Here is a 26,030-nt window from a genome sequence, read left to right as displayed (position 1 = left end):
GTAATGCTAGCGGGTCGTTGATTCGTGGTCGTTTATACACGGCGTGACAACCGCGTGTAATATCGAGTAAATCGGGGAAATTGAAACTCGGCGGTTCCACGATATCGTTGCGCCGTATAGGTAGTAGGTACCTATGTATTGCGTTTGTCGCGCAACTACAAAAGGTGTGCGCGAGTGCGCGAGGTGAGCGCTGTGTGTGAGTGAGAGACGACGATAGAGGAAGAGAAAGAGAAAGAAGAGAGAGAGAGAGAGAGGGGGGGAGGAAGGGAATCGATATGACGAGCGTTGCATACGCAAGCTCTGGCAGCAGAGCACACGTCCTGCTCAAATGCACACAAGGTCACACGGGTGTCCGCACACGGAAATCCGGATCGGATCCGGTACACCGATGCGCGAATACGCCAGCTTTGGATTTTTGGCCGCCTGTGTAGCGCAAACGCGATTCTGTCTCCCTATGCACTTGTGTCCCACCTACGTGCGTATCGCGCGTATATCAAAAGCCCATAATAAATAGGAGCGTCCGATATTAATTCCGTTAATTGTAAAGCTCGCTACCGCGGGCTAAAAACCTTTAGGCTGTCCTCTGTCGAAGGTACGCGTTACGAACTCACGTATGTATGTATATCATGTGTGCACATATTTTCCAACTTTGGTACAAGCTTATGCTCAACGTGCAGTGTGAGCGTGCATGTCGCGCACATGTATCTGTGTATGAATTCGCCAAACGTGCGCGGAACCGACATCGGCTAATGGTACGGAAGGGGTGGTGAAAATAAAGAGGGTTGCCGGGCGGAGGCTGTAATTAAAACAGGAATGTTAATTACTCTTTGCATTACCGAAAAGCCTGTTATTGCCAGTGGACGTGCCGCGCGGTAGACTGGGTTGACTAAAATGCTGCAGGTGTAGAGGATATTTTGAGCTCTTTCGTTATTCCGTTGTGCTCGTTAGCCAGATTTCTTCTCCGACTAATTAATAATAGAAAAGTATTTTGACATGGGAAAACTAATCGATTTTATCCGTATTATCATTGCAAATAATAACAAAAGTAACAACTTGAAACAAATTTTCGAAAAGATATTGCTGATCGCAGTCGAAAATAATGAATATATATATTATATATATGTGTAGTATTCTTACAGAAATACTTAAGCACTAAGATCTGCTTTGATCGAATATAGGATTTCTCTTATTTAAGATTTATTCTCATCTGTCCAAATTCGTATTATAATCGAAAATAATGAATTAAATTGATACTAATAGTATGCATGACAGTTTGTGTGCATTTGCGTAATTCATCGATTCGATCGAAAAACAGGAAACATCTTATTTGCGATAATAACCGGGCCCATCGCGTATCTATGTCGCTATAGTAACTTATATCCGAGTGAGATGATTGCGAAGCGATCTATGCTGCCGTTGAAGACCCGAAAGAAGTTCCGAGGTAGAAACAATTTCTTCAGTCCGGCACGGACGCGAGTGACGGTTCCTGGAACCGGTAGTAAACCCACGGCGCTCAAAATCCGAACGAGTCCCGTCGATATAATTTATGCCGAAGACATCACGCGTTCCTGCACTCGCGCAGAAATCATCCCGGGAGCGGAGCTCTCCGCTGGAGAACAACGGCACGCCGGGCCAGGGCCGCTGGAATACTTAGTTGTCGTTAAAAGGTTTCGCAGTTAAATACAAAGGAGCAGATGAGACAAGGCGGTCCCGTGGGTCAGGCAATGACTGAGGTCGAGGGGTCGTAAATACAGGTCCGAATTTCGAGAGACTGAGATGATTTATAGAAACTTAAATTCCCGAGGCCGTTGCGTCTTTCTTTCTCTCCCTCTCGAACAGAGAGACTGTCTCATCGAATAACTCTCTATCTATACACACGTGCGTGCCAAAACTACCGGCGTGTCTATCTATCTTTTCTTCATCAGCGAAACGATACAGGAGGACTTGGAAGACGAGGAGAGGTGAGGCGGTGGTTTCAGTCTCTCAGACGAGAACCGCACGTTCCTTCGTGGCAAGGGCCACGTTGTGCCCCACAGAATATTTAATTACAGCCTTTACAGTCGAGCGAGAAGAAAATAACGCGCCGAACCAACGCCGAATGGCTCCGCTCGAGAACGCTCGAGAACGCTCGAGAACGCACTGCTCTGTGTTTACCTCGTACTTCTAATTGCTTCGGTTGAAGCGAGTCTGGCATTACGGTAGAATGGAGATCGCGTATCTCTCTCTATGTCGATATAACGTGTATGTGTGTGTTTGCGCGTTCAATACATGTAGTAGCCGTGGCCGAAACGAAACTCTCGAGCGATAATTATTGAGCCCTCCCGCTGTTGCTGCTGGCGAGTGTGATTCCTCTGCCGGCAAAGTTCCGGCGAAATCGCCTTCTTCTGGTTTCTCGAAAGAGTTTGCGAGAAAGTGCAGCCGTTCAATAATAGTTCGTCGATAAGTCTCGAAGTAATTGCCACGTTGAAGAACTTTTACGCTTTACGACAAGAAAGAGAGAGAGAGAGAGAGAGAGAGAGAGAGAGAGCGAGTCTATCTGCGTGCGTTACATGGGTGTAAATTATTTTGTCACTACTATTATTATATAATTCAACAAAGTCGCAGATATGACAGTATATAACAGTATATAACATTTATTATTTTCTTGCATAATCAGAGAATAACATTTCAAGTACACGGAATAGTAATACGTTAAAGCGTATGAGGTGCCAGAGTTCAACGGTCAAACTAAGTTTATAATAAAATATCAATTATGAAGGTAAATGTTTACGGATATAAGTAAAATTTTATTTCTTTTCTCCGTATTATTAACAACATTCGTTCATGTTACAATATTAAAAATTCTCTTTAATTAATGCAATATCTTGATAAATAATTTCTCTACCGAAAGGGTAGTGAACGATCGATCGCGCGATCAGCACCATTTCCTTTTTCAATACAATAATATTATAGATACAATAATATTTCGATGGTGAGTATTAATACGAACCTCCCTTTAAACAGTGCAGGCATCTTCATAAGTCGTGGTAACGTTGGTACTGTACGATAGTGTTGGTGAGGAAAAGGGGTACGGCCATGCTGGTGAGGTGGCCAATGGCGCGCGGAGCACCTGCCTCCCGTCTCTCGCATGTTTCATCGGACGTGTGTGCCGGTGAACCGTGTGGGCGTATGTATTTGCACGTGTATGCGTACACGTATCGCGTAAGGGCGAACTCACGTGCATGCGCGCGTACTTGCTTCACCTATAGTATATACACGTACACATACACGTAGTACACGTACGCATCCGCGTGCACGTGAATGTTTTGCGCGCACTCCTTTATGGGGAGATTGCATTGCAGCGTTACCATGGTTAGCACTTGCTCCTTCAGCCTGGACATTTTCCGTACTTTCTTGTATATATAAAAAAAGAAAAAAAGAAAAAAAAATGGAAAAGAAAAAAGAAAAATGAAGAAAAAGGAGGGATTTACTTCTATTTACTTTTATTCTTGCGGATAAAAATGACGTGACAGCCAAAATGGAAAAAGGAGCGAGTTGTAATTAAAAGTGTTACAAAGATACGGTGCACAAGTATTTTAATGTTTTTCGCGTGAAACTAATAGTATGATTATATCGAATGTGATTTGATTAATTACATATAGCCTGTACCTAACTATCGCGCCGATAACTGACATCGATGTTTCAGCTATCTCTAATTTATCTAGCATTATTAATTTCCATCATGTCGACTAATGCGGGTATTCGTTCACACCTGGTAGTTAGCTGCTGTTCTTATACTCGGAGAAATGCGTGGATTACATTAAAATTGCACGTGAATAACACGATGTAAGCTCTCTTGTATGCTGTTGCTGCGCCACGCGGGAAACATCCTTTCGTTCATTCAGCACAAGATTCGCCATTTGTTCAGATGATTTAGGGTTAAAAATTAATTGACTATATATATAATCTAAGAGATCAGAAGGTATGTAATCGTCGCAATGTTCAGGATATCAAAAGAAGATTGGTTCTTGCGAATCACAGCGGGGACGAGGCCGCAACGCGTGCAATTACACACGCGATCATGCAGTTTACCAATAATCGCGATGTGCTCTCTCTCTCTCTCTCTCTCTCTCTCTCTCTCTCTCTCTCTCTCTCTCTCTCTTTCTTCATACGCTTCGCTATTTTGCTACGATAATTACACGTGTCTCCGTGACATGCCTGAGGCGCGGAATATTATCGTTATCTTCATAATGCATATAAAAGCTTCCTCGATTGGAAAAAAGAAAAGAGCGAATATTGTTGACCACGATATCCGCTCAAGTCTGTGACGTCAAGCGAACATCTCCACTGTCGCATCGTTAAAATCGTCTGTCGTCGATGACGAATTATCATCCATGAAGATTGACCTCATGTAAGACGCCGATATCACTTCGACAGCGCAAAATGTATGCATTGTTTGTAAACATATGTTATACTGGCGCGCAAAAAGAGATGCGGAATTTGAATAAGCGATGACATTTTGCGATTATATAGTCAAACCAAAACGATACCGAAAAAGATAGATTAGTTAATTGTTGTTGACCACGTTTTATACGTGTTACAAATGAATTTCATCAATTTTTATTAACATTATTTAAATTTGTTACTTCCTTTAAAATGCAAGTTTCACTTCTTTGTTTTTAACCACATATTTACGAACTAAAATTATTGCTCTTCTGGCAACATTTTATTAGATAGTACGATGCGAATTATTATTGTACGCGTTTGATATTCTCAAAAAATAGGATACTGAAGAACGGAAGGAAAAAAGGAGAAAAGAGAAACGATAATAAAAAGACCGACTCAAACGATCTATGAGGGTCGCAGTGTTATTTTAAGAATAATTTCATATGTCAGCGCGATAATTTCTTCATTGCACATTAGTGTTGATTTACCGATGATTAATTGTAGTCCAACTTATGATAGAATAATTTTCACTTCATTTAATTGTTTTTTATTTGATGTGGCATTTGTTAGATACGTAATCGCATGCACGTGCATATCTCCTGTATTGCTTCATGTGCGACGTTGTACGATTTTTTGCAAAATTTAGTAAGCATAACTATTTATTTCATGTAGACAAGTAAGGTGAAGATCAGACTTTGTACGCGTTTGGTAGATAGATTTTTCAAAACGTAGGAAACGGATGTTGAAGAACGAAAGGAAAAAAGAAAAAAAAAGAGAAAAATAGAAAAGACTCAAACGATCTGTGAGGGCTATCCGTAGTGTTATTTAAAATCTTCATTGCAATTGGCCATTCTTCTCTCGGAGGTTTCTCTTTATCTTGACTCGGATTCGTCCAGATTCCATCTGGTACTTTTTCACACACATCTCCCCATCTTCGCTGTAATTCTTTCCGCGTCACTCTTCTCGTCCGTCCTCGACTCGGAGGCAGACGACCTAAGGGCAATGATGCGTGCACGCGAAGGTCGGCACCTTTCAGCCACGTACCGATGCATTTAAGGATGAGCCTTTATCCGCGAGCGAGGTCTCGGTATAGCCGCGCTTCGCATCGTCTTGATCTCACGGATTTCCCACGGAGATGATGATTACACGTTAGTGTAATACACGAAAATCGTGCACACAGTTACTCTTCATTCTTAGTTTTCGAAGGCCTGTACTCTATACTTTCGATGCTCTTATTTCCTATTACTCGACACACTTCCTTTAATGGGGTTTCGCTCGAATGAAAGTCCGAATTAAAAACTCCAGATACTTTTTATATTAAAATTTTTGTTAAAATTACTAGAGTAAGATTCGTAGGATATTTATTAGTAGCTTCAGCTATTAACGTTAACAGACCATATTGACATCTTGCTGAGAGCTGATTAATTAATTCTTTAATGGAATTTGTTTTCAGGATAAAAATCTAAATTATTAATGAATCAGTCTTAATTGTCAGAAAGAATACTTTTCAGTAATGAATATTTTTAAGTATTTAAGAAAATACTAAGCTTAGCTTGTGTGGAAATTAATACGTTGACATATTTGATTATAAAAATATCTTCAGATATATTTTATTTTTATTAAATTGAGAAAAAGATTAGAATTTTGAAAAAGATTACATCTCGATAGAGTTCTCAAAAGAACAAGGGCTCGAATTGATAAATTTTTCCGCAGTCGACATGAAGGCGAACCTGCATGCGAATGACGCGACGCGCGACGGTCCAATGTTTCGCGGCATAAAGAAGGACAGAGCAATTAATTGCGTATCGTATCGGAAGCGAGAGCCTGGGGCGCGAAATTGGCGCGATAACTCCTCGCAAAATCGTCACGCTGGGAAATCTCTACGTGTCGGACGAGCGAACCGACGCGACGCGATGCGACGCGACGCAACGCGACGCAACGCGACGCAACGCGACGCAACGCGCACGCGGGTCACAGAACTCGGTTCTCTAGCGAGGTTTGGTTCTCCCGCCGCATTCGCGTCCACCATAATAATTCCCCCGTGATTTTTATTTGGTCCCGTTTCATTGCCCGGGATGGCCTATGGGCAGCCGGTACGGTCTGTTATTAGCGTCTGGTGCTCGGCGTTATTGCCGCACGGCTATACGCGCAGCTCTTGTTCTCCCTTTCTCCCTCCTTTTCCGCCGTTATTCGCTCCTTGCTCGTCTTTCTCGTTCCCCATCAACGGGAATGGTGGTGTACGGAGCCACGAGAAGAAGAGGGATTGGTTGGATGGGAATCCTTCCGTCGGGTTCGACGCCATACTAGGGCCTGTACGCGGATACCGTTTGCCAAAAACGTATGCAGCTGTTGCTGACACGTTGGTGGATATTCTTTGCTATTTTTTTTTTTTACATTTCTTTGCTTGATATTGACACAGACAGATGATTTTTTTATGAGTTTAATGAAAATTGTATGAAGCGTCTTACACGATCTTTATTATAATGAAGACAAAGATATAACTTTCGATATACTTTCGGATATAATTTCATGCATAAATAAACGAGGCTTGAATTAATGTTATCACCGCAATCATCTGATAATCAATTTTATATTGGAAATGATTGGACAGGCGGAGAGAACGTCGATGAAATATGGCATGCGTGTCGATGAGCGTTGCATCGTGACTGTCTTACCTTTATCGCTGATCGTTACTCTGAATTCCACGAGTCCACGACGGCGTGACGCGGCAATACCGAAAAGAAGTCGTGCGGAATTGCGTCAAGAGCACAAAGAGTGCAGGTTTGGTAGCTACCGCGCGCGCCGCTAGAACGGACGAAAGACATCAGGCTTGTTTTACGGCGCAGTTAAATACGATTTAGGTTTTAATTAAACCTAACTCGGACTAGCGAGCGGTACGGAGGCGGACCGCTCGATTCGAAACTTGCGACGGCAGTGGCAGCGGCAACGATAAAATATACGATATATACGTATAGACGTATATATATCGGCCTTCGCTTTTCCTCCCCGTCACCCTTTCCTGCTTATTTTTACCTTTCTTCTTTCCGTTCGATTAAAAAAATGCGCTGACCGCGCACCGGTAAACAGGCAGAGAATGCTCGTAAAGACGGTTTATTGCTGGCGAGACTGCGAGAGGCGAGAGTCGAGAGTCGAGAGTCGATCGGCCGCCCTGCGTGCGCCGCTAAGCGCTTCTATCGCTATCGTGTTCTCCTTAATGCGATCGTGTGCTACGCCGCTCGCCGTGCCGCTCGCCGTGGCAAACGCGTGATTGATGCCGTGGTATTGAACGATCATCGGCCATAATTTTCGAACGGTCGACGAACGGGATCGCGCCGAGCCCGCCGGCACCGCTACGTAAGACTTAAGAGTGAACTGATCGGTTGAAACCGCAAAGTACATTATGGAGTTTTAAAAATTTTATCGTGTTATTTTATTATTACTTATACTGCAGTTTTTTGTTTCACATATTATTGTATTAAAATTTATAATAGTATATTAAAATGAAATTCTCTTCTCGTCTTAAATCTCTGTTTTTTTTTACTCAAATAACGATCAATATCGAATTATTTAGAGTGCTCGAAATGTGGTCGTGTAATGTGGTAATGTAACTAGTGATTGAAAAATCGTAACCGGATAAAAGTTTTAGACAATTTCGGTCAAATTTCCAGTCAAAGCTAGTGGCTTTGATCAAGGAGGAGGGGGTGAATTGGAACGGTCAGTGGGAAGCGCGAGGTGACCGCAGGCATAGAGAGCCGGGGTTTGGCGTAATGCGCGCGTATGACGTGTGCGGATAATTGCAGTAGTTGCAGCCACGACTGTGCAGTCGTGGCAGCAGCGAGCGAGCGAGCGAGCGAGCGAGCGGTTGGGGTTGTGGTGGCAAAGGGTGTCACCGGTCGACCCTTCCTCCGCTACCTACCTACCTACCTACCTACCTATACCCGTCCTTCCCTTTTGCACCACTAATCAAATTCAAATGCATATACCTAGCAGCCAGTGCACACACTCGTGCCGTTGATGAAATTATGGTCGACTGCACTCTGCACTCTGCACTCCGCACTCCGCACTCTGCACTCTGCACTGGCGCGACGCGACGCGACGCGACGTGCTGATACTCCCGCGCGTCAACGACTTCGCCGAGTTATAGTCGCGCACGATCGTCGCCGGTCGCGTCGATCGGAAAAGATCGCCAACGTCGATGGGCGCCGCGCCATTATATATTCGGATAATGCGAGCATTAACGGCGATAATGGGATTTCTAAGTAACACCACATGAAACGTGTCCATCTGAGTTTCGATTTAAATTACTCTCAGATATATCTAACGGTAACTGTTTTTCGAGAAAAATTTTACGTATCATTTATTATACCTATCTATAATATGTAACGTATATTGTGTCCATAAAGACATAATTTATTATATATGGAAAAAGATTAAAGAGCAATTAAAAGACAGACGCTGTTCACTAGTTTTACGGAAACCGATTCTTGCACATTTATGTAACGATTTGACAAACTTCGGATAGTACATATATTATATCTACGTTATATAAATATCAATTTTCGAATCGTAAAAGCATGGAAGCGTAATCCGAATGGAAGGGTTCTGATTGTGAGACGAAGCATCGATTACGTGCTCATTGAAGGATCTTTGAGGGAGGCAAGGCGGAGATAGATATATCTGTAGAAGGAGGGGAAGCGTATACGATACCCTGTCCGTCCTGCATAGCCGTGTACGGTGCAGTGATGCACATAATGGGCGGGATGTGCACTTGCCGCGGGAGCCAATTATTCGATACGGCGGTCAGTAGATTCGCTATATATGCTGCCACTATCTCCCGCACGCTTCGCGCATAGGCCTCTGGTCATGTCTTTCCTTTCTGTCTCGATTTTATTTTTTCCACAATTTCCGATTTTCTTTATCCTTATACTGAGAACAGTGAACAGTGGAACGTAAATGTTTAATGGAGACGGAGGCATTTGCAAGACAATAGAAATTGCGAAAAGTAATGGAATAGTGTTTTACGATAAAATTTTATCAAGTCTAAACTATTGCGTTGTCATTATTATTATTATTATTATTATTATTATTATTACGAAAAATATAAATTTAAGAAATTGGAAAAAATTATGTAGAATTTTAAGCTCGATTACATAATTGAAATGAGTAATATTTGTAAAAAAAAATTATAAATATGTTAATTTGGCTCCATTAAATCATAAAAAGTTCGGATTGAGACTTGATCAAAAAGATGAAGTGCTATTATAATACCAAATGGTGGATCGAGAGCGAGTCCCCTCGCTATCGACATATCCGCACTATGACGACGTTTTGCCACGGCAGAATACTTCAATTGTATTGAAATCCTAGTGAACAAATGTGTGGCTAAAAAAAATTCATCAATAAATCTACAAGTCAACCAGCTCGCTACATCTTGCCAACAGCCTTTCTACTTGTGCGCATTTACGTGAGATACGCGGTGTATAAAATATTGGTATACGCCTGCACGAACGTATGTGTGCGTGTATCGAAATAAGAAATACATTAAAATGCAGTATCTTACGTATCTCATGATTTACCTCTGCATCCCTACAGTGTGGTTTCTTACGCGAACGAGGTGGCAACGATAATCACCATTTTTGGTGAAGGCAATTTTTATTTTGACACTTGGTGCACTGAGAAAACTGTACGCTCTAGCTTTGCAATGTCACTCTAATTAATACGTAATTTTAGAAAAATCTTATTAGACAAATTCTCACTTGTTTTTATTCATTACATAGAATAAAATTTAGAATACCTATAATTTCTTATATACTTTTATATGAAATTTTATCATTTATAAGATAGTAAGATGGTAATTTACAAGAAAGTAATAATATGGCAGTGGCAGTAATAATACATTAAAATAAGTAAATGAAGACACATGGTCTGCCAATGTCTCAAATAGTAAGGTGGGGAATAACGTTTTACGAGTCACGTTCAACTACTTAACGTAACGATCTCGACCTGTCCCAGGCGATCTGTTCCCGTCGTTTTACAAGCGCTTCGTGTTATCGTGGAAAAAGTAACGGAGGACCAGCTATAGCCGATCCGACGCACCCTACAGGATACCCTACAGGATCCCGCGGGATATCGCGGCCGATCGTTTCCTAAGAGCTGCGTATGCAACTTTAATGAAGCTCTGCCGATTCTCGATGCGGTTGCTCTCTGCTAGGCTTCCACGTGTACACATCATAGTGTATACTTGCGTATATATGCACGTGCGTACATGCCTATCCGTGAGGTATTTTCAATCATTGTAAAACTACGACAGACACATTGGATCGTAAACCGATCGGGAAAACGATATAGAATTCGTTTGCGTATTATATGTATATATCCGCGTGGATACACACATGCATAATGCAGGCTGTACGGCTGCAGGGAGTACAGGGAGTAGTGGGAGTTACGCGCACGAGATTGTAATGGAGTCGATGTGTTATCTGGAAATGGTTTTAGAAGGGCGACACATCCCTCGGTGTAATATAAAATCGTCGTAGCACTAGGATCCGTGGCAGGAAACGCAAAAGATCTCGCGGCATATGCGAAATCCTGAAATATAATCTCTCCGTTGTATATCTTTTCTCGTGGCCCCCTTTCTCAATCCCCGTGGCCAACAATCGGTCCTTACGGGCACGTAAAACTCCTTGAGACGGTCGTACGATCCCCACGAAATTGGTTTTATACGAGATGACTACGGTGGATCGCCTACGTTCTCGCAAAATGCTTCACGCGTTACTTGTGTGAATAGTCATTTGCTATGTATAAAAATCAAGGGAAAGTATTATATCAGGTAGCTATCATTTAAATAAGATAAAACATTTTCTAATTGGGCATGTATAATTTACATATTTCGTTTACGTATATATAGTTACGTTGATCATTACTATTTATAACATTATAATTTCTCTTTCTCTCTGAAAACTGTAGAATAAAACGTGTTCACCCAGCTAGAGGAAAAAAGAGATCCAATAAATTCGACAGTCTATTTCAGCCTTCGCCTAAAAGCTTTAAGATAATGTGTTTATGCGAGATTGCAAGGTATCTTATAATCTTACGCATGTTCACGATGATCTTCATGTTTGATTTCTCATCGATTCTATCCAGGATTCAAGATTTTTGGAAAAAATATTCGTGTGTAAATGTGATATATTTTTAAAAGTCGATATTTGCTTCTTACGAATTTAATCGATTTCGTTGGTCGTTTAATTTTTTAAGTCTTATTTAAAATTTTAAATTTTATTTGAGTATTATCGCGTAAGAATTCCATCCTTTTATTTCTCTCTATACTCTTTACTGAAATTGTGGTCTCAGGCGATTAAACGTCGCGATTAATTTCACAATCTCGATTTGACCTCACCGAGAGCATGCGTTGTTGCTTTCTCTCTCTCTCTCTCTCTCTCTCTCTCTCTCTCTCTCTCTCTCAATTATCTTTCTTACACAACTGATTCGAAATTGGAATTCGCGATTAATCCCTTTTTGTTTTTGAAGGCGCGCGACATTCGCGGTTTAACTCTTGTCTCATGTGTGGTCGCAAGCCTAATAGGTTCGATTACTTTCGCTTGTTTCTTTTGCTGTCTCACTTATTACCTATATGATAAAGTTCCCGTGAGATCGTCGGCAACCAGTTTTTCTCTTCGGCACCAATCGTATTTTTGCATGTAATCGTGGTAACGTAATTCTCCGCGGCACTATTTGTATCTTCTTGCAATCAAACGTGTAATTAAAAGTGCCCCCTTCTCTCACTTTGCGCCTGAGCCCTCCCTCCCCTCACACACACACAACACACACACACACACACACACACACATACACACACACACACACACACACACACTCGTGTTTTTTGTTCGCCAAGCTTTTTTCGCTCCTTCAGATCGACGTCTGCCATGTATTTTCGTACACGTTTGCACTGACATTCGTTAAAACCGCATTTATACAGTTAGTTGAAACTTTCGTCAACGCGACGTGAGAAGGAGAAAGGGGAAAGAGGATGGAAGGGAGGGCGGTAGAGGGCAGCTGTCTCAGACATGTTCGAGGAGAAACAATCGATGGCTTTTAAACAGGAAGCATACGCGTTTTCTATGGGGTCGACGTTATCGGTACGAAAACGTGCTTGCGCTCCGTAAAAGGACGACGTGTCTCGTGTCCTCCGTTTCCTTCGTTTCTCGCTTCCTGCCTATGAATAAGCCGGGGTTACACCCTCCGGCTGCCGCGAGACACCCTTCGTCAAAGCACAAAGCTCGCTGGCTCGTCGTCTCGTGATGCCGGAAAGCTCGGCGCTACTCTTTCGCCATGTCTCTTTCTCTCTTTTTCTTTCTCTCTCAGTTACTATTCTCATACTATTCTCTCATTTACACGTGACGACCGACTCCTCCGCATCGTACGTTTTGATTTACGTCGGACCAGCGCCACTCCTTGTTCGTCGTTTCCTCGAGTATATATTATGTCTTCCATTTTGCACAAAAGGCACGCGATATTTAGCGAAATTTGTTGAGTAACTTACATCTACGAGAGTCGACAAAAAATCTTACCAGATACCATTGAATATTGCCGTATCTTAATTCTTTGTAGTTTTACGTATATATGATATGCATAGAGAAAAATGACTATTTACAAATGTGCTAACTTCAATCTTCAGTCATGTATCTTTACAACATATATATATATATATATATATATATAGAGAGAGAGAGAGAGAGAGAGGGGATGCAATAATTTTACATTTCGCATTAATGTCAAATTAAATCTAGGAAATGATAATTAGCTACCATTGCGTTAAACCAGAAAATAGCTTTACTGCCACATATCATTTATCATTAATATTCGAATACTTTGCGATTACATTTTGCGTACTCTATCGCATGACTCACCGCATAACTCATAATAACACGTCAAAAGTTCTTTTTATCGCGCGATATTCGCGCGAGATGTTTCGGAATTAATCATTCAACCTCGCGCGATAGATCGTGCGTCGCAACCGACGGGCAACGCGAAACGAGCCAGGCTCGTATCGGAATTGCGAAACTATTTGCCCCATATCGGCCAGCGCGCGCGCAAACGTAATTTATCTCGTCTTACATCTCTCTTTCTCCCTCTTTTCGTTGTACGTTAACGTTACGAAAGGCTGCGCTGTTCCTCCGGGGTACATGAGATTATACCGGATGTACCTGCCTTGCCAGGAGAAAACGCGCGTTGTCCTCGCAGAAATTAGCATACCGGTTTATTAATTACGGCATGAACCTCCTTCTCCTGGGTGCTTGCTTCTTCTTTTCCTTTGTACGCGAGCCGCGAGTCAGGCATACGTATAAGATTCGTTCTCGATTCCTAACATGACTCGCTGCTGCTGCTGCTGCTGCTGTTGCTGCTGCTGCTGCTGCTGCAAGGAAGATCCTCGCTCCTTTTTCTCTCTTCTTTTCTTGCGCGCATAAATCTCTCTTCGCCCTTCGCGCGACGGCTTTTTTCAGCACGCCGACTATGCACGCGCGCGTGCACGCAGCTGGGTTGTTATCGAGCAAGAGTTTCGTCGCGCGTCATTATGTTCAACGAGGGGAAAGTAACAGGAAACGTATCCTTGTCGTGCATTCGATGCGGACGAAAGAACATGAAGAAGTAGGATCGAGATCCACACAATTCGTTAAATCAGTTTTTGCATTGATGATCAAAATTGTCTTGGCGATTTACCTTAATTCGAAATACATGGAATTTGTTTCTTATGTAAAACAATACCATTCTTCATTTATTGTATAACCTACATCATCTCAAAGTATTATCATACGGTCTTACAATTAAGATGCTCAGACCTCAATATTCGGAGTCAAGCAATTTTTGAATAATTTTTTTCTCTTTCTGTTTCCAGGTAAGTACGAAATATAATTTTCGATTGAATAGCCTGTGGAGGGTTGGGGTCAAATTTCTCCTCGGAAACGTAAGTATACATAGGTATATCTATAGAAGCGCGTGATAGTCATCGATCGGTCCGAAGACTAGAGCGAATCGCCGATGCGAAAAGTAATCGGGACACCCTCGCAAATCCCAGTTCGATCTCTCGTGCAAGGATTGCTGCGCTGCATCGTTTTCTTCCTCTTCAATTCAGAATTCCATTCTCTTTCTCTCTTTCTCCATCTCGCACCGTGAATCTCCCTATATCCGAATGCAATCTAGAACGCATTTTGCGGGCGTCCTGCAGGACGTATACATCTCCCGGCATATTATGGAATAGAATGGAAGGAAAACGGGATGTAGAAACCGGGTGGAAAGAGTAGGCCTCGGAGGCCCATAACCCCATCAGAGCTCGTCCCAGGGGCGGCATAACCCGCAACCATCCTCTTTTCCACCCTCTCCGCTCGGCCACCGACTCGTAACCTCTCGATGGTGGTCCTGCGGTCTCGACCAACAGCTCAGGCGTCTTCCTCCGGTTCTACTTTAGCTTCTTCTTCTTCTCGTCCTCTTCTCCCACGAAAATCCACGATATCCTCTTCTTCGCGGGGATTGAAAAGAGGCTGTAGTTACCCACCAGAGACCAGCGGAACAAGGAAGCGAATGAAATGAATCCTCGTCTCTTTCGACTGAATTCGACCCATGTTATATTAATTCACCGTTCGTTCTGTCGTGTATCAGAAAATATATCTTTTTCCCGAGCTGCTTTTTCGCAAATAATATGATATAAACATTATCTCGAATATATACACACACACATATATATATATATATATATGTGTGTGTGTGTCGCGTGCATGACGCACGTACATTGTTGTTTCGGTAACTATGCTGTCGTCTAGATTTTTAAAAAGCTTTTATTGCGCGCAAATAAAGGTCTCGTCGGTGGAAAGCAATGAGGTAACGCTATCGATATCACTAGGGTCTGGACATCTCTTGAAGTATTCACAAGCAAGTGAAACAAAAGACGGTCCACCACCATGAGATAAAGACACGGAGACTGCCGTTAACTCACTTACCCTCCTTCTTTCCATTCATTTTCTCTCTTCTTACGACCTTCACGGCTCCTCGGTAAAACGAAAGGCATATAGATGGCCACCTCGGGGCCGCCAAACCCCGATAATGGAAGCCGCTAATAAATTCACCCGTTAATATAAAATAATCGTTAAATGCACTTAGGACATACTTACGGCGCCGCTAGCAACAGAGAGTGCTTTTTTTTTTTTATTGAAACCACTTCGTCCATCCACAAACCTCAGATATGCCTGCTGGTACGTCAATCTCATGGTGAAAAGAGAATCATTTTTATTATTTGAAATTATTGAAAATATTACAATATTTGAAGCATTGACAATATATTGTATAAATTAAATCTTCCAAGTAAAATTTTATTCTTTTTTTTTTACGCTTGTTTTAAAGAATCAAACGTTTTCATTGAACTTTCGATGTTTTAAAATTAGAACCTGATTGAATTTGATGAATTTAATGAGTTAGGAATATTAAATTATGGTTTTTTGATTCCTCGGTTAATGAATAAATACTTGACGTCACAGAAGAGAATACGCCTCGATGTTTCCTGTACGTATTGACTGACGTTATCCTCAATACGATACATACTGTTCCAACGTTATCCTGACGCACTGTTCCGGCTTCCGTGTAATCCTACGGAATACGGAATACTACGGCAACCGGAAAATATGAATATCGTTCACGACGGAGACAGATGTCGTATGTGAGAGATACAAGTTTACAGCATTATCATAGAAAGTAAAATTTTGTTTTTTACAATGTAATTAAAGAGCATAAAGTTTTTGGTATTAATTATCGATATTAATTTACTTTACATGCAGCGTAATAATTAAATATAAAAGAAGATCATATCTATATTTCCTATCATTTCATAAATGATGAAACAATTTTTATTTATAAGAATCAATGCTTAAAAATCAAACTTATGCCTATAACGTGTCAACATTGAGAACATTGTATTTTAATTTTTTGCAATAATTCCATGTTAAATTTTTACATATTCGAAGATACTAACATTTTTCGCAGGATATGAGACAGGCAAACTCCGAGACGAAGTATTACCTCTTCATCAAACTTAATCTTTCTAGCGCTTCGAATCGACGATACTACGCAGAGCATAATTCAGGAATTCGTAACTTTATCCCTTTCATGTGTTTCCCTCATCGTCGAGAAACTCTACGGGGTAATTTCCGGATGACAATGATATATACAGGATGACGTTACCGAGGAAAGTTTACGTGCGAACAAAGTCCGCGAGAAAAACATGCGCCGTGTAATTATTACGTGGGGTAAACAAAACGAATGGCGGCGAGCGCGTAATGGAGAAGCATTTTCCGCCTAAGCGCAGTTTTATTAAGTCGCTAGGGCACGAACGAGACAGGGAAAATAAGATTATAAGTTGCTCGACGTATTATGATCGACGACAAAAAAACAAGAAACAATCCTTGTATTACTTTGCATTCGCATTTACATATTTATTTACGCTATTACAGATTGTAAAGAAAAAAAAAATGTTTCCGCACACAACTGTATTGTAATCAATGGGACAAACGATGCGACGATAATATTATGAGAGTTCATAGTACAGAGCAGAGAGACGTAAAGAGAAGTCGAGAAAGATGAGGTCGAAGAAGTATGAAAAAGAAAGGAAAGTACGAAGAAGAAAGAGAGAGAGAGAGAGAGGGGGGAGGGCGGAGGGGAGGAAGAAAGACACAGAAAAATCGAGACAACGAGAGAAAGAGGGAAGCAGAGACAGAGAGGATCTCGATTCGCGCCTCATTGCCGTCTAAGCGAGAGCCATATCTCTTTGTGGAAACACGAACCTATGCATCTCCCGCCTTCACCCTGTTCATCTTCCGCAATCTCTTGGAAGGGCCCTTCTAACGAACTCGACGTCCACTTAGGGGCCCTGAAAGGATGCCCGTAACGAGCCGCGCGTACCTCACCCCCGCGAAATTCGAACTCGGCCACTCAAGCCCGCAGGCCACTACTCGCCGACGACTTCGGTGACGATGAGTGTGTACTCCTACGCACGTAGATTTCTCGTGTACACACAGAATATTGTGATGTATATTATTATGCACCGGGATGTGACCCAATATTTTAATAAAATGTACACGGCCACCATCCGTAACTAACTGAGTAATCCGTAACAAGAGAGAAATTCCTTGGGAGAGAGAATTGGTTGCAGGAGGCCGGCGAGAACCGTGCAAAACCACGCGCGAAGAAGAAAGGAACTCTCCGCGGGCACCGCCACATCGTGATATACGGGCAATCAGCCGCATTAATGCATCGCGTGTGTTGCACGCTTCTATAAAGTATATTTATAACATTTCGTACACATGGTATATCTCCAAGTATGTTATGCGGGATGCCCCCGCATTGAGATAGGCAGATGGGTAAAAAGGGTGTGGGACGTGAGTAAGCGTGAGAGGAAGGAAATTCTGAAAACTGATCGATCACACTGTGATGCATCGATTACGTAAAATGTCCTTTAATTACTACAAGATTCCATCAATTGAGACTCGTTTATTTGTCACACAACGTCTCGTGGTTACTCCGATTGAATATTATACGTTATCTCGCATTGCGTTTATACTCGGTTAAAAATATAAAAAAATCTGTTACATTGTTACCATGTACACACACACGCACCCACACTAGCACAACCTTGTAACGCATATTTACGAACCGCTTATTCGCTTTATGAATCACAAGCGTGAAAAAAAATCACGACTTTGAATTTATCGCGTACAACATGGCTGTACAAAGAGCACTTGTAACGATTAAAAATCAGTATTATTTATTGTGAAGCATTATTTATCGTATTACATCCTTGTTTTTTACGAATATGCACTTTCCGCGTTATCCATATGCAGATGATTTTCAAGTTTCCTATAAAATAATAGAAATTAGTCACAATATTATGATTTGAAAATATCTCTGAAGATATATATATATATATATATGGAGTGATAAAAGATGTTGCATCGCAAGATAAATTATCATGTTATGTATAATAATTAAAAAATAGGATGATGGGATTCCGTAAAGAAGCTAATTACATGGAGAACACAGCGCTCACACAGTTAATTAATTACATCGATAACTAATTAATAACTAAAATATCATATAAAATCAATAGAATGAAAAATGTTTCTCAAAATAGGTATATGATCGTAAGAAATGGATAAAATGGAAAAAATGGAAAAAGTTTGGAGATTGATGCATAATCGCGTCATAATCAATGCGATATATGATCATAATGTTATGCCACGGTGGCTATCGTTATGGGTAGCGCTAATCAGAGCGAATCGTATCATATCGCATTCCCGTGTTCGTGGTTCGTAACGCTGCGGCAAAGGGATAACACAGATGGGGATGGTGATGACGATGAGTGAAGGCAATGTATTCGCGATATATACAGTTGAGCCATTATTATTCATATATTCCGTATCACGTTTGTTCATACAAACCTATAGCGCGTGCCCGCAGGCCATATAGCTTGACATGCATCCCCGTAAATAGTCGCAGGTAACCATTTCCGTTTCTAGTGAGGTCGGCGTATTTGTGCGCGCAACCCCCCCAGGTGTTCGTCACATGGTAAAGCGCGTTCTTTAGCAAATATATTTCGTTTACTGTACTCTCATATAGTATATGAGATATGTTGTTTATATCACAAATTATTTATTGATGCGACGTAATTAATCATTACTTTGAAAAATATCTTTTACTTCTTATGTACCTCAAATTATCATAATTTATTAACTTATATTTTTTGTGTAAATAAGTTGTGGACGTTAATAATTTATGATAAAATATTGAAGATATTATTTTTAATAATTAATTTTATCGTTATTACAAAAGGCGCGTTTATTATGTTTTTGACTAGTATTTATACACTCATATACATAATTGCAAATTTTTAAATGTACTTAACGTTGTAATCATCATGATGAGTATTTATTCTTTTTCTGTCGTTCGCCGACTGTTGTTACTTCTCGTAAGTTGTGGTGCTCTACGATAAAGGTAAAGGTATATCCGCTTGATGCAGTTTCGTTGCATAGGGTCGAATGTGCAGCATTCACAAGAAGACCATACCCAGCGGTAATTGTTGTAAAGACTGACCAGTGCAGACCGCTCGCACGACCTCTCGTTCTTTGCCCTCTCTGGTTCACCTCCGTTCGGCGTTTGTCTCTCCTTTTTTTCTGTATTCGTTGCCTTTATCTTGCATTTGATTACCAGCAACGAATTTATCGCAATTACAGTCTAATCAATCTCAAAGAACGATCGTTCGCTCAACATTGCACGCGTTATTACTGGGGATAAGCACGCATTGATCGTATCTTTTTTATCAATTATCCATTGTATAAAATTATATCCCATAAGTATAAACGTATGTCTTTGTGATGACATCGTTTAGATAGAAATACGTAGGTGTGACTCATTTCGGCGTGAATGCCATTAACCAACACCTGCTTCCTACATAATTCTTTATCCAGGTGCTCCTCTATAAATCGAGCTAGATGCGGCAACTGTGTATCTTAGATCATGGAGGTTCACGCTGCTCATGTCTCCATGGGCTTTCAACACAGCTGAATTACTGCGCTTAGTAACACGGAGTGACCTATATACGCTTCGCAGTGCAGATATATGTACTGTTTTCTATGCTTCTCTCGATCTATCACACAAATATATTATATACAAGAGACGCTCTTACGCTTAATTTATGATATTTCTATATTGTAAGAGATATTCGTTAAGAGAATGATGTTAAAGATCTTACTTTTATCTCTTTGTAATCAAATATGATTAAGTATTAGATTATTTCGAAAGAAAGATTAATATTTAATATTTCTTATAAAAGATCATCCAATATTCCGCCAATATTGCTTTTTAATATTGTAACATATTTATTTCAATGTTCGTATATGCCATATTTTTCATATTTCACAGTCAAAAGTGTGAAGGTAGATCGGAGCATTCTCGTTTGCTTCGCAGAAATCGTAGACCACCAGCCATGAGATGCTAATCTATTGTGAGACACGATGCTCCGGACGTTACGAGCCGCGACACCTTCGTGGTTTCCTTGTCTGGCGAGATTCTCACGCGTGCGAGCGTCTCCTAAGTCTTAAGTTACGCGTCTTGACTCTGACCTTCATCAACTCGCATGCCGGTTTATTTTATTGCGACAATGCGACGCGGTGAAATAGTCATATTGCGTACGTATAGGCACATAAAATATACGCGTGCCATGTAAATTTCTGTGTAGGAGTCTTTGTTGGTCAAAAGATATGCGTTACATTGTATACCATCCTTTTCTGGCCTCGCAAGCAGATAAATAATGATAACGCGACTCTACGCGATTCTGTTTACCGCGGTTGTGTATTCCGGTTTGTTAATGTAATCAACCATATTGGTAAACCGCTTCATTCTTTGTAATAAATATATTTCGACCACATGTGTTTTGCAAAATCAAGATTAAAAGTTTCCACTTTTTCTCAGACATTTTTCCAAGTATTTGTATTTGCAAAGATGAGAAAACGACAAAATATTGTATTCTTTTATCTATTCATTTTTAAAATCATCATGATTAGTGATCTCGAATCGATGAATTTTCAAAAACTATCAAAACTAGAGTAAAAGTAATATAATTGAAATAACACCACATATCTCTTAATGATTTTGAAATAGCCACTTTTCATTATACACTCATTATCTCTGCTACCTATTAATTTACCATTTGCGACACGCTGCATCATTTGTTCGAACGTATGCTGCAGCTCGATTGGTTCGGAAACTTTGGAATTTTTAATTTAGCTCATTCGTTACATCGTTCCCCCTGCGGCTTTAATTAACCCACTTTATATCGCTCGTATCGAAATTACATACATGTTCGTGCATTATGCACCTGATGGTCCTTGAAAGCGTCTATAATCGGTAGTTTATTGCTGCAATGCGGTAAACCACTGGTGAGAATTCGAAATGGATGGATATATTACGCTTAACATTGATAACCGTTTGTCAATAATCGTAATCGGTGTAATAAAAATTACAAACATCTGCGTACATTTGACCATGCAACATTTCTCGCTTTAGCTACAAAATGACATTACTCGCAAGACATTGATGTGTTCGATCGTGAAAATGCAGTATTACTCTCGACAGCAGTAAAATCGCCGACGATTACGCGGAACTTATTATCCGGCCGTGACTCGAACTGGCCGCATTTTCCATTATCGCCCTTTTATTCGGTGCACCGCGTTTTGCTCGTTCCATTTACTTTTTGCTTGGTCAACGACGTCCATTTCTATTTTGTAGCACAACAGGGGCCGCGCTCATATATATTACCTACTGCTTTTTTCTTAAATCCTTTGTAAGAGCGGATGCCGCGAATTCTTACACACACGCACACGCAAATATATATATATATATGTATACACACGATCGCTTCTTTCCGAGTTGTTAACGTTTCGTCTAGAGTAAGTCACTAGTCGATACACATAACTTCACCACGCGGTGTATTCACGAACAAAGAGTTGCAACACGATAATAATTAACTCATCGCGCTCAACTGTCCCTGTGTCCTTTATTAAGTTCGTAAAAGCGTACCTATGCCCGCAATGGGTGTACTTAGAGAAAGACTTCAAAGCGTGATCCTCCTTCAGCACCTCATTCGTCGTTGCAAAAACGCGTAGGAACAATCTCAGGCTCGACGCGGCGAACTCTAAGAGAGCAGATGAGTACATAAACAACACTCTCGAGTGGTACGGCGGGACGCGCTAATGACCGGGATATTAAATAACGATAATGATGCCGTCAACGAGTCTCCTTTTTGCCTTCTGAATCGCCCACGATGACGACGACGATGCCCTCCGCATCGGAGAACCGACACTCGACATGGCGTCGGACGGACGAATCGCATGTTGTTTTCGCGACGAAATTTCACCAACTTAATTGACCGCAGCGAACGGACTCGCGAAATAATCGACTTCCTTTTCCAACGTACGCTTACGACTTCTTCCCTTGTTGTATTCTTTGTTTCTCGCTGTGCTCCCGCGATTGATCGTGGGCGAATACTGCGCGAAAATCTACATTGTGAAGTTTATAATTTACATATACCACCGGGCATACGAAATAAGGGAAACGACCTGTAAGTTCCGTACGTTATTTTGTCTTACGAAATAAAGACGCTGCAATAGAATTTCTCACAATGCTGTAATGTGAGAAAGCAATGTCTTAACAGATTTTAATTCATTTTGAGATCGAGCAACTATATAATTTTAATCTTTCGTTACATTAAATTTAGAAATTCAAGTCTATCAATTTAATTCATTCTATGTTGATGAAAATTTGCTCGTAAATATTATGCGTACTACTGATAAATGTTACTTTGGAAACTTGTCTTAATTTCACAAGTGTCTTTTTCTTTATGCTATCACAAATGTATTAGAATATCAATAATATGATTGAAATGCTCTATCGATGAGTTGTGATGTCTTAAAATAATTATTTGCAACATTTTAGAAACAGTATCGGATACTAATTATTCTTGAAAAATAATGTCAATTAGAATGATATCAATTATCACTAAAACCATTAATATGATTTAACTCATCATTTTTTCATCGAGTAAATATTTATGTACTCTAAGTAAATGAGTACTATTCAAAGAAATATGGATTAATAAATTTTTTTAGTATAAGAATAATACTAATTATCGTGAAGAATAATCCGAATAATATCTGATTTGTTATTGTATTCGGTTTATTGATAAATTTGTTATAAAATACACTTTAAAAATATTTATTTAAAGCTTAGATTTTGTAAAAACAGTATTATATAATTCGCGTAATAGGTATGCATACAATTTAATATGTTTAAAAAAATATCTTATTAAATAATTTTCTGCAAACTTAAAATTTTATAGCTGTTATATACATATATATATATATGTATATATATTTCAAGATATAATTGGTACTGATCAATTCTATATTAAAATATTATATTTAAATGTTTAACCACGATTCATATGGATATATTTCCAATATATTCATGCTATATGACGATATATTTGATGTGGCATATAAATCGTGGTATATATTTCATTACTTATACCGACTAGCGACCAACGCAATAACCATTTGAAATATGTTCCTCGTACTGGAAAATCTGCTTGATTGAGTAAAGTTAATTTATTCTATGCAAAAAAAAAAAATATTTGGCGCGTTAACGATAAAAGGGCGTGGACGTGGCTTGGTTGTTCGCTGGGAATAGGTTTCATCGGACTGATCGACCGGGCGTGGGAATGCCGATAAACGCATTATTACGGCGATGAAAATCACCGGCGCAACGGGCTGTTTGTATCACGCCGGTGCGCCGCCGGTGCAATGCGGCCGTGGGGCCGGTTCGTAAAATCCAATGAGCTGTCATTTTTATGCCGCGTGCGATGCGCACCGCCGGAAACGTTTGACGTTGCATGTAGTAAAATCGGCTGGAGCCATCGAACGTATAGATAAACACGCACGCTCTATCAATGAGAAATTTTGTAATTCCAAATTGTTACCGTTAGAAAGCTTGATTACCTTTATTATCGATACGTCTATTTCAACGTACCTCTATTTTTAATTTGTTTAAAAACAAATTATATATTCTATAATCAACTGATATCAACGTACTTACATATATATATATATATATCACAAAAATATTCGTGAAGGGTAAAACGATAATAGAAAATTTTGTAAAATTATTTTTTTTATCATCCATGTATTCTCAGGTATGATATTATCGAAATTTCAATCTCGACCACAGCTGTTGTGGCCGAGATATATTCAGATTTGCGGTTTTAATGACTTCGCACGGACGATAGTCTATGAAAATCTCGAGGCGGCGCCTGAAGCACTGACAATCACCTGTCCAAGCAGACTCGCGTTGCATCCACCACCGGCCACGCTACACAGTATATACGATGCACAGGTGCAATGCTACAGCTTACGCGTTCAGCCTGATGGATCAATTGTCCGGGCCGAAGCATAAAATGCGTACGATTCCGTTCATCGCGATTCGACCTGACTGTGGAAGATGTTCATTCGTCATGGCTGAAAGCGATGTGTCGCTCGTACGTACTATCGGCAACCGCCGTTCTTGAGATTATCGATGAGACGGTGCAGTTAAGAATTGTAACGAATTAAATTTGAAAAAGTGCTTAAAAAATTGATTGGCTACGTACAATGTGATGTACTAATTAAAGAAATACCTCTTTATTATAATTGAGACATTCGTAAGGAATACATATATCTTGTTAATTTCTAAAAAATTTAATCAGTTCTATCGGATCAGATTTTTATTATGGAGAAATTTTTTATTATGGTCGTAAATTGTCACGCTTGTGATAATTATAATCGCATTTATCGAGTACCGTGCGAATTGTCGATGAGTCAACAAAAAAATACTCGCCACTCGAGAGGGCGGCGAAAAAGTTTATTATCGATATTATGCCATAATGGGTACACGCGTTCCTGTTGTTGCTGGCTATCGCGCTTTTAGTGCTTTCATTCTGTTACGACATGGAAAAGCATTGGGCATGTTTTTCCTATTTTTTCTTTCTCTGTCTCCCTCCCTCTCTCTCTCTCTCTCATTTTTTTTTTTTTTTAAAATTCCGTGTTGCGCAAATATCGCGTCAGTCGCTAACGTATCGCGGAAAAAAGTTGTGCACATTCGGAAATGGACGCCTGGCGAAATGCGCAGCGACGAAATACGTCGGACTTACCTGTGATGGCAAAATACCTCCGAATGTCCAACGGGCGTTGTGTCTACGTGTATGAAAAACAAAAAAAAAAAAAGGTTTTAAAAATACATAGATTTTATTTATAGCCTAGGGGATACTCGTTTGTTGATATTTATTGCCGTACACCGGTAAGCTTTAAAAATGCATTTTGATATGTACGCGAAACAGAGAAAGAGAGAGGGGAATTTGTTCCTATTTGTTTGAAAGCGTTATGCACCTGTCAATGGGTCGGCTGCCATACGTATGTTCGCCCGGAACGAGCGGTCAACACTTTTCTCCGCGTGCATCACGATCTGTTCCATCCGATCGCGTCAATCACTCAAACTCTTCGACGCGCGGGTTATCGATGCACCACTGCCACCATCACCGCCGCCACCAGCACCACCATCTCACCACCGCCGTCGACACCGCTGCTACCCCCGCCGCACTGCAATCGGCCATTCGTCCGCACCTCTCTGACTGACGTCCTCATTATGAATATTGTATTTTATGATTGCGAATGTCGACCGCGCAATGCAATGCTTTATGCTCGACGGGAAAAGTGATTTACCCTCACCGGACATAAAGAAAATATTGTTAAATCAATGCGTGCTCCGAGCAGCTGTTTATAACATTTTTGGACGTGATTCTCGATATCGACAAATACCTCTGACATACCGCTATAAAATCAACCAATATCGATCACGCGTCCGAAGGATTATTCTACGGGTAATTCCGTCACGCGTGTGAATATTTATGTTCACTATCATTTTATCGAATAATTTGATGCGTAGAATTATACTCATATCGAATGCCATCTTTTACGACG

General features: G+C 40.5%; 1 protein-coding gene across 6 annotated transcripts in view; it reads left to right on the top strand.

Moving 5' to 3' along the window:
* Positions 1-26,030, top strand: part of hth (Meis homeobox homothorax) — a 396,541-nt gene that overhangs the window by 264,408 nt on the left and 106,103 nt on the right. The window contains exon 11 of one of the 6 annotated variants that reach the window (XM_087408372.1): positions 14,321-23,650. The exons of the other annotated variants lie outside the window; for them this stretch is intronic. Coding sequence (XP_087264498.1) covers positions 14,321-14,425 — 105 coding nt within the window. The 3' untranslated portion in view covers positions 14,426-23,650. Of the gene's footprint in view, positions 1-14,320; positions 23,651-26,030 lie in introns of those variants that run through there. 6 annotated transcript variants of the gene reach the window in all.

This window comes from Acromyrmex echinatior, chromosome 8, assembly GCF_024713525.1.
Source record: "Acromyrmex echinatior isolate Ae372 chromosome 8, ASM2471352v2, whole genome shotgun sequence".
Lineage (NCBI taxonomy): Eukaryota > Metazoa > Arthropoda > Insecta > Hymenoptera > Formicidae > Acromyrmex > Acromyrmex echinatior.
The sequence above is the reverse complement of the archived record's forward strand: the minus strand, read 5'-3'. Positions and strand labels throughout refer to the sequence as shown.